At 35.3% G+C, this 10,653-nt stretch overlaps 1 protein-coding gene across 4 annotated transcripts in view; it reads right to left on the reverse strand.

Moving 5' to 3' along the window:
• Window positions 1-403: 403 nt before the first annotated feature.
• The window catches only part of LOC110466713 (nucleoside diphosphate-linked moiety X motif 6-like), a 29,100-nt gene continuing 18,850 nt past the window's right edge, over window positions 404-10,653 (reverse strand). For 3 of the 4 annotated variants that reach the window (XM_021523418.1, XM_021523419.1, XM_021523417.1), the window contains 6 exons: window positions 9,194-9,384; window positions 8,373-8,579; window positions 7,100-7,158; window positions 3,468-3,519; window positions 2,542-2,589; window positions 404-2,010 (listed from right to left, as the gene is read on the reverse strand). In XM_021523418.1, the coding sequence (XP_021379093.1) occupies window positions 1,670-2,010; window positions 2,542-2,589; window positions 3,468-3,519; window positions 7,100-7,158; window positions 8,373-8,579; window positions 9,194-9,377 (891 nt within the window). In that variant the 5' untranslated portion in view covers window positions 9,378-9,384 and the 3' untranslated portion in view covers window positions 404-1,669. Of the gene's footprint in view, window positions 2,011-2,541; window positions 2,590-3,467; window positions 3,520-7,099; window positions 7,159-8,372; window positions 8,580-9,193; window positions 9,385-10,653 lie in introns of those variants that run through there. The other variant, XM_021523422.1, reaches the window with a different exon arrangement.

Consider the following 10,653-nt stretch of genomic DNA (forward strand, 5'->3'; position numbering starts at 1 on the left):
CAAACAGACCAGTTGAGGTAGAAAGCTAGGAACTATATACTTTTACTACTGATAACAGTCCTACAAACATACCAGCTGAGGTAGAAAGCTAGGGACTATATAATTTTACTACTTATAATATAACAGTCCTACAAACAGACCAGTGGAGGTAGAAAGCTAGGGACTATATAATTTTACTACTTATAACAGTCCTACAAACAGACCAGCTGAGGTAGAAAGCTAGGGACTATATAATTTTACTACTGATAACAGTCCTACAAAAGACCAGCTGAGGTAGAAAGCAGATCATTTTACTACTGATAGCAGTACTACAAACAGTCAGCTGAATACTTTTGATATGGCAATCACTTTTTTCATAAAAATGTACATAACTCATTGAACTGCCTAAGATATTTGTATTTTTTTTGCATCATCTCAATTTACATAATTTGTAATTGAACAAAATTATCAACAATGCATCATGTATAAAACATATTCTGATATAAGTGCAAGAAGTAATATCAACTGGACTAGCAGAAATCATACCTGTACAGGAACATGATGTGTAGCTGCTCATATTTTTTCAATAGGGATTTAATTTTGCAAATTTCACATGACAATATCAGCATTCAAACATCTCAAGAATGTTTTTAAATAAGTAACAGCCTTCCTTGAAATATCTGTCTATTTTGTCCCTATTCCACTAATAAGTTGTTTAAAAAAACAAGGGAAAAAATGCAAAGTTACGTTCATCAAACTACTCTCATGGTTTTTACTCTAATACTGAAAAAATGGACAAATAAATACCACACCAAAAAGTACCATAATTAGCAATATTTCATATCGGGAATAATAAGCCACTGCATAAGTCATCATTTTTTGGGAATTTATCACATTTTCTAATAAATATCACATTGTATATAGATAAGGAAGAATAAAAGAAACTTCAATAAAAAATATTTTAACAGCTCCAACACAAAAAGATTCTCTATAATGTATAACTGTCACCCCAGTTTAACATTCCCCCTTCAACAGAAAAAGTACCAAGTATAGTTATGTAGTAGGACGAGGAATAGTGATAAAGACTGCCGTCGCTGGACTTGAACCCACGACCATTGGCTCTCCAGCCCGATGCTCTACCGCTGAGCTAAAGGGAAACTCCCTACAGCTGACACGTGTAAGGCAACTTCATTAATCCACATCTTTTACAGTTACATCTGTATTAATATTCACATTATGTTGAATTCGCTTTCATTGCAGACAGCAAAGGGGGAAGAGTTTAACTGCAGTGAATGCAAGTTGTGCATAAGTACTTCAACTAATTTCTTTTCTGCATAATTTTGGCTATAGATAATTTCCTATCATACAAAATGGCAATGTGAGGCCGATGCCTAAGGTCGTAACAACCTTATTATCACCACTCACAAGTTAATACTGTACCTAAAGTGTCATTGTTTTTCCCCAAATGGTTCATATATCAATCACTCACATAAACCAGGATGAGGTAGAAACAATTACTTATTTATAAATAAAGAATCAAAAACAGCAAATATATCAAGATGGTCTGTTTTAAATTAAATTTCGCCCATCACAGGGCTCTTCAGGCACCTGGCATTTTTCGAATAACAGTTTATAGAAATGTCAACAAATTGAAAAATTACAACTTCAATATTTGGCTACTTTTGTCAAATTACTTGCTTTCAGCTATATGAGGGTAGGGTCTATGATATAATTTGTACCTAAGACCTCTATATATAGATTCCATGTCTTCTGCATACAAGTCCACATTATGGAAGCCCTCCTTGAGCCCATACAATGCCAGGTTGAGGATACGCCTCGTGATTGGGGCCACCGATTTGGAACCCTCGTGCAGCTCCTGAATGTTCATCCACTGACAGGCACTTATTTCCTCGCTACAAGCGTTGATGTCGTATGATAGCGGTTTCATGCGACAGACAAAGAAAAAGTCTGATCGACCAAAGGCACCAGGCTGGTTGTGTTGCTGTCGAACTGTCATCACCGACTGAAATTCTGTAAGAAATAATAGGCGGAGTTAATTCGGATCTGATCTTTCCAATCCAAACAGGCTGACTGGAAATTCCTGTAAATTTGCTTTGAACTCGATCTTTCAGAAAAAACAATGGTAGAACTAAGGGGTAGTAACTTACAATGGAAATATATGTGATTTATTTTGTATACAATGTATAAAGGACCTCTGAAAGACCATTTCTTTCAAGAAAGTAAGCTGCATTTCCCCATTTACCTCTATTTACTCAATATGAATAACCAGCAATTTAAAGTATGGGTGAAATAGCCAGTAAACAGATTTCCTTTCTGTTCCAATATGAATTGCTTTTATGAAATATCTAGCACTATAAGTGTTAATGAACACTTTGGAAACGATATATTGGCACCTGCACCCAAACACTGGCATCCGTCTTTAAAGATGCAGGAGAAAGAATATCTAGTTTGACACAAAAATTGGTTTTATTATTATGGTCTTTGAAAAGAAACACTTCCCCTGTTTCAGTGAGAAAAAGCATTAATAAACCACTGACTTACTTGTTCTTACTCCAGTCTCTTCAAACACCTCTCTTACAGCTGTGTCACCTGTAACAACAGTAAGAGCAGATAAATATATCAGGCTAAAATCAGATACATGTGCCGGTAATATAGGAAGATCCAAGAGGGTTTCAGAAATTCAAGAAACCAAGCTCCAGAGCCTGCTATTTTTAAAATGTCCTACTTTTGGATATAATAACAAAACAAATCACTATATGAAAGTTCTTGTTGACTCGGTCTGCTGCATTCACCATTAGTATTATCAACAAGTAGTTTACATGGTAAAACCATATAAACCATGGCATTTATTTATTAATATTTAGATGTTAGATGCAGAGCGACAGATTTGTTTGTATAGGGTTTAACATCCTCAGCCAGGGACATCTGGACGGGTGCCTAGGGAGGCACCTACTGAAACAGAAAGTAGAAAGAAAAGAAAGAAAGGAAAGATAGGAAATGAAAAAGATCCCAAGTGTTTCAATAGGAGCAGGAGATCGATTTTTTTGTCTTTTTCATGCCCCCTTTGAAGAGAACACGGAAGAAAACCCCTGATTATATCCAGGGGGCCCCACATTAGTTGCCTATTACGATACACATGCAGTGTGAAACAGCAGGTCTATTCTTCATTTCTTCAATGTCCCCTAAATTTCTCTTCTCTACACAACTCATTGGTCACTATTTATGCATGCAGCTTTGTTTGTCTCCCCAAAGTGGCTGGTTTATGCATGCAGCTTTGTTTGTCTCCCCAAAGTGGCTGGGATTTTTACACGCAGGCATGTGAGATAAATTTGTGCACAGCTCCACCTCGCCACCAGAAACTAGCACGCTTAACCGGCACACCTGGATCAAGTTCACCATTTAAGTCCATGGGTGTTTTTTCTATGTATAAGGGGAGGCAATTCAATCATTACTGATTCGTAGCTTACCTATATCTTCCCCCAAATCTGACAGTCCTCCAGCAAACTTCCAGTAAGAAAACTGTAATAAACAACATAAATAGCACATTAACGCATTCATTTTGCTTGTTAGTTATTGATTAGTGTAGTTTATACTGTAGTAAAATATTCACCCTCTTAAGGATCCCTGTCCCACTGCACTGTTTTTCCTATATACAGTAACCTCCCCTTAACTTCTGTTTTGGATATAACCGTAACACAGTTGGGTCAGGACACTTCTGTTGACCAGGTAGCTCAGTCAGTTAGAGCGATGGTTTAGCAGTCTGAAGAACATGTATAGGGTTCAAATCCGGGTCTTGCACCACAGTGTATTTTTTTCACACTCAGAACCCTGGTGTTGTTTGTATTTTCTTCATTTCAATTTTATTATGTCCCATAAAAGTCTTGTAAGGTATGGTTGTCTGTTCAGAAAAGATTTATCAAAGCTATAGTCATGCTGTAAAAAACAACTTCTAATACTTAGTTACAGTATATGGCAGTGGTATGGGGATCCTTAATATAAATCTCCCCAGAGTTAGGCTTGCCCTTTCATTCTCACCTACAAAATGTATCACATTTTTCTCCCTAAATTGAACTCCCCACTCCTGTTACTGGATCAAGAGCAACAACTTAATGGGAGCGAAAATTTCTCAAATAATAGTATTCTCAATTAACAGTCAATTTACAGTATTCTCAATTAATAGTCAATTAACAGTATTCCCAATTAACAGTATTCCCAATTAACAGTATTCCCAATTAATAGTATTCTCAATTAACAGTCAATTAACAGTATTGATAATGCTATTGTATTGATAATAGTCAATTAATAGTATTCTCAAATAATAAGTATTCTTAATTAACAGTCAATTAATAGTATTCTCAATTAACAGTCAATTAACAGTATTCTCAATTAACAGTCAATTAACAGTATTCTTAATTAACAGTCAATTAACAGTATTCTAAATTAACAGTCAATTACCAAATAAAAATTAGTATCAATGCTGCATGCAATGTTGCCTTCGAGGTATGTCGCCAATCAACTGCTTATTGGTTATTAAGGGTGCTCAGACCATGTGCTATAGTGAAGAAAACAAATGTTTTCCGAATCATCGAGTTTCAACTACTATACGGCACATTGCACAAAGGTTTCTCGTTGTGTTGACATAATTGCTTCAACACTGAGTCGCGGTCACCGAAACGCTTGAACGGGGCTCTCGAGGGGGATTTCTGCGCATCAAATTCGCGCTGGGTAACAGTTCGCTCTGAACGGGAAAACAGTTTTGACTGTTTCACCCCTACAGCCGAAATTGGACAAAAGGCCAGAAACAGTCAAAAATAACTAATTTGATTGATATAGACTATTGGGTAATAATAATAAGTATTCTTAATTAACAGTCAATTAATAGTATTCTCAATTAACAGTCAATTAACAGTATTCTCAATTAACAGTCAATTAACAGTTTTCTTAATTAAAAGTCAATTAACAGTATTCTAAATTAACAGTCAATTAACAGTATTCTCAATTAATAGTCAATTAATAGTATTCTCAACTAGAACACTGACAGGTCAGTAAGGGCCCCGTCTTGTGGCAATTATATCCCCCATAATCATCAAGAAGCAATCTGCCCATATAGCTGAGCTTGACGTTTGACATTTGTACTTCAAAAAGAATCGCAAGGAAGCAAAATATACATTTTACATGAACTATGATGTGATGTGTTTCCTTCCACCTCCATATTTGCTGGGCTAACAGAAATGTAATTACCGGTGCAATACTCATTTGTTAGCTTTGATTTGTTTTATTTTACCTTATATACCTCCTCCATCAAGAGCCAGGGTCAAAGTCAGAGATCCACTTTGTCTTTGACCTTTGGACCCAAATGACCTTGACCTTTGGACCCAGTGACCCTGATCTTTGGTCAGTTGACATATTCTTTAATTCTGAACAACTTTGCTTCTTAATATCATAACAAAATGTTCATCAGTGAAAAATACAAAACTTGACCTTGACCCTTTGGACCCAGTAACCTGGACTCTGTGTTAAGTTCTGAACAACATTGCTTCATAATGTCATAACAAAATGTTCATCAGGGAAAAGGTGCAAAATTTAACCTTGACCTTTGACCAAGTGACCAATTGACTCCTTGTTTAATTCTGAGCAACATTGCTTCAAAGTGTCATAGCGAAATGTTCACCAGTGAAAAGATACAAAATTTAACCTTGACCTTTGATCTTGCATGACCTTTGGTCAGTTGACTCGTTGTTTAATTCTGATCAACTTTGCTTCATCATGTCATAACAAAATGTTCATCAGTGAAAAGATGAAAAATTTGACCTTGACCTTTGAATCTCATGACCTTGACCTTTGACCTCAACTTTTTACCTCAGTGTGTCTCTTTGTTTAATTCCGAACAACTTCGCTTCATAATGTCATAGCGAAATGTTATTTAGTGAAAAGCTACAAAATTTGACCTTGACCCCTGACCCGATGACCTTGACCTTTGGTCACTTGACTCCTTGTTTAATTCTGATCAACTTTGCTCCATAATGTCATAACAAAATGTTCATCAGTGAAAAGATGTAAAATTTGACCTTGACCTTTGAACCTAATGACCTTGACCTTTGACCTTAACTTTTTACCGTAATGTGTATTTAAGTGAACTGAACATCTTGACCAAGTTTCATGTACATCGGTCAATAAATACCAAAGTTATCAGCCAGGAACAGAATTTGTGGACGGACAGACAGACAGACAGACAGACAGACAGAGTGATAACTATAGGGCACCCATATCTCCGATACGGGGCCCTAATTAACAGTATTCTCAATTAACAGTCAATTATTAGTATTCTCAATTAACAGTCAATTAACAGTATTCTTAATTAACAGTCAATTAACAGTATTCTCAATTAATAGTCAATTAACAGTATTCTTAATAAACAGTCAATTAACAGTATTCTCAAGTAACAGAAGTATATATATATCATATATTAACAGTAGAAAAGGGGAGCTGATGGGTAAAGGTTTATAAATTAATAATAATTGAGTTGACAGAAATGTTGCTGTTGCAGCTACATGAAACATGCATAGTAATTACCTATGTGTGTTCTGAATTTTTACTTATTTGTCAAACATTTATAATCTCATTTCTTAGGCTATCCCTAAAAACATGTTTGTTTGCAGTTTCCCTACTCAATTTATTTTCAGTGGGTTCTGGTAGGTTGATAGAGATTCTTTTTTATTTTTTAGAAATTTTCACCAAAAAAAAGTTTGAGTCGGTGCCATTAAAAGTTAAGTTAGCAGGGCAACTACTAACATATTTTTAAGGATGGTCTTATAAAACTTGTATTTTCTGACACTCTGTCTAGTATCACTTTCCATATGGTGTAAAAAAATCAGAAATGACACATATCACTGAAAAAAAAACAATTACATAATGTTTTCAATTTCCTTCTTGAAGCAGATTTTAAATTTGTATTCAATTTTTTTGTAATAAAATATTTGCTAGTTCTTTTTCCCTCAAACTCTTTTGCATGTGCACTTTGAAATTGAACGCTTAACCAACACTAGTATGGTATCTGAAGGAGAAGCTGATTACATATGATCATGTCTATATTACTCACTTTACTCTTACGGTCCTTTACCACCAAAACTGACTGTGTATCTTCACGAAACACAAAACCTGAAATAAAGCAAATAATCTTACTTCAAATTACCCACATCTTACAGGATCCGAGGGTAATATAAGGAAGCTAACCAAGATTTTTCATAAAGCTAAAGCCCTTATAATATCATATATTTATCACATAGATTGAAATCTAAGGTAGTGGTATACCTGTTTAGTGAAGGTATCTGGGACTCTGGTGTTTATCTTTATACGGAGTGTTATAATACTGTTATTCCACCTATTTGTGTTAATTAACATATCTTGGGGAGTGTTATTCCACCTATTTGTGTTAACATATCTTGGGGAGGGTTATTCCACCTATTTGTGTTAACATATCTTGGGGAGGGTTATTCCACTTATTTATGTAAACATATCTTGGGGAGGGTTATTCCACCTATTTGTGTTTTACATACCTTGGGGAGGGTTATTCCACCTATTTGTGTTTTACATACCTTGGGGAGGGTTATTCGACTTATTGGTGTTTAATATTACTTTTGGAGGGGGATTCGGCTTCATTATATCTTGAGGACAGGTATTCAACTTATTTGTGTTTATCATACCTTTGAGAGGAATATTCAACTCATGGTGTTTCACATATCTTTGGGAGGGTTATTCAACTTATCAGTGTTTAACATATATTGTGGAGGTTCATTCAACCTAATTGTGTTTAATATACTTTGGGGATGGGTATGCGACTTATTGACGTTTAACATATCTTGGGGAGGGTTATGAGTTATTGGTGTTGAACATATCTTGGGAAGGGATATTCAACTTATTCAGGAGTTTTCTTTTCGACTTATTGATGTTTACCATATCTTGGGGAGGGATATTCAACTTACCCAATTATAGGTGTTTAATATATAGTGGGGAAGGTATTCGACTTACTGGTGTTTAACATATCTTTGGAAAGAGTTACTTATTTATTTGAGTATAACATATTACTATAGTTTATACATAAATGCATCTAAGTATGGGGGTTAACAAACGTATTCAAGATCAACTGAAGTTCAACTGTCAGAGAAATTTTTAATGACAAGTTAAGTGATCTCAAATTATAAATTCATATAAAGTAATTGTGAAAAGTATCTCCTTGTAAATTTTCCCCATTTGTTTAGTTATTCTTCACTTCTTGTTAAACCATGATGACCTCGGTTTTAAAAACAATAGAACAATTTGATAGTCACTGTCATTACAGAAATACACTGGTTTTTAAGAAATGTTCTTTATACCTGCCACTCCGACCTGATGGGTAGCAAAGCGCGGAGTTTTGTCCTCACCACCTTCCTTCATCCACAGCTTCAGTAGGCAGCTGTTTTGTTCGGCATGATGAAATTGAAATCCAAATTTAGCAGCAACCGGTATAAACCGTCCATACTGTATAGGAATTTTTAACCATGCTGCACTGATTTCTTCTGCTTTCCATTTTTGAAGAGAATCTGAAACAAAAACCAACTGAAAAGAATCTTGTTCATATATTTGACTCTAGCAAGCATCTTTTATTAAATAAGATCAATGCAGTTTGAAACAACTGTTCGATAGAAAGCAATAGTGGACCGATGTTGCTGCAAATTTGGCAGGATTAGTGGCTCATCCAGAGATGTATGTTTTATATAGTAAAGCAACGTATAATACAATATATATATAGTCAAACTTCCATGTTTTGAACTTAATTGTGACAATCAGGAAAAATTTGAAACACTGAAACTTCGACTCATGAATGATGATCTTCGGAAATCTTTGTTAAAATGTCCCTAGGACTTTCCAATGTTCTCGTACTGGTCACTGTTTTACTTCATTTTATTTGTAGTAATTGTCCATGTTTTCACAAAGATCCGACCGATATCATAATTCGAAAACAGCGAAATAGTTCCACTCATAAAAGTGATATTTAGAAATGGAATATCAGTAGTATTAATTATATACAGAAAAAATTCTGACCAGAGTTGCAGAAAGTTTGAAATGCCAAGAAATTTGCATGTTTGAAGTTCGATTTATGGAAGTTTGGACTGTAATTTACGTAAAACTGTCAAAAATATATAAACAAACATACTCTTTAACAGATTATGAAACTCTTTATCATGTAATGACTCAGACACCTGTTCAACATCTACTGTTACTCCGTTAAATCTGTCAGTTTCTCCCGTCAGAGAGGTCAGGAGGCGTGCAGAAGGGCGCTGAAGTTTCCAGCATCTCTGGCAGATTGCTCGACCCCACAATGCAGTTAGTCCAGGCATATCAGACCTTACAGTTAAAACATAAAAGAAAGTCAACCAACATATATATGACAGTGAAAAGTTGCTGAAGTTTGTGAATGGGATCACGATTGTTTGCCTGAAAGTGGGGAGAGTATATCAGAAAGATCTTATTGATGATTTCCCTTGTTAGTCATCGATCATTGACTGAAAACCCATAGTTTTTAAAGCAAAATCACTGGACATCCGGTTTGATGAGGAGAATTTTAGGGTAGATTTTTCAGCGTCATCTGTAGGGAATTTCCCTTTAGCTCATGCAGCGGTAGAGCATCGGGCTGGATAGCCAAGGGTCCAGGGTTCGAGCCCCAGCGATGGCACTATCGTTATCACTGTTCCTCGTCCTATTACATATATATAGTCTGAGTTTCCTCTGGCTCTGACACCAGATTTAAACATTTGACAGATATAGATGTGACCATGTCTGGTGTCAGGGCCAGAGGAAACTCGGACTACTATTGTATACACATCTATGGTAAATCCTGGAATTTGAGAGCAGTGGGCCATTTCAGCAAATTTTAGTCAATATCAAAATAAAGAGGGGCCCATGTCCCCCTCCAGGATGGTTCCGGGTTGTTTCGCCCCAAATCCCGTTCGCCCTAGGTTGTTTCGCCCTAAAACATTTTTTTTAGGGCGAAACATTGTTTGGTATTTTCTTTTCATTTTTATTTGTTTTAAGTCACAAATTAAGTCTTCTTAGTCTTTCATATCAATAAAATCAGTTTTATTTTAAAAAAAAATGTGTTTGTGTTGTTTTAAGTACATTGTAAAGCAAAAAAACGGATTACGTTATTTTCTTAACGCCGACACACATTATAACATATATTGAATTTAATTTTAGAAATAAGTAAGAATAGTGAAATGAAACAAAAATGGTGTAATTTTAAAAATTGCGGGGTATACAACAATATTATTTCCATGTTAACACATTTAAATTAGTTTAGTGTACGGCTGTACGCATACTCGTCGCCGTGTGACGATGTTTTCTTTACTTGATTTCTGCACACGTCCGTGTTGTTTTTTGCTAATTGGAGATTATGTCCATTTTGAGAAGTTTTGATAGTACCACGGAATTAGATTTAAGTCCGTGATAGTACCGACCAATAAAAATTAATATGCATATTTGAGTAGATAATTTTGAGTAGGTAACTTGTCATAAATAGAGCATTTTTCAATACTGTGTTATAATTCAACATTAGTAATGTTGAATTATAACACAGTACTGAGAAATGCTCTATTTATGACAAGTTACAAAATGCAC

Source organism: Mizuhopecten yessoensis, unplaced genomic scaffold (genome assembly GCF_002113885.1).
Source record: "Mizuhopecten yessoensis strain PY_sf001 unplaced genomic scaffold, ASM211388v2 scaffold11143, whole genome shotgun sequence".
Lineage (NCBI taxonomy): Eukaryota > Metazoa > Mollusca > Bivalvia > Pectinida > Pectinidae > Mizuhopecten > Mizuhopecten yessoensis.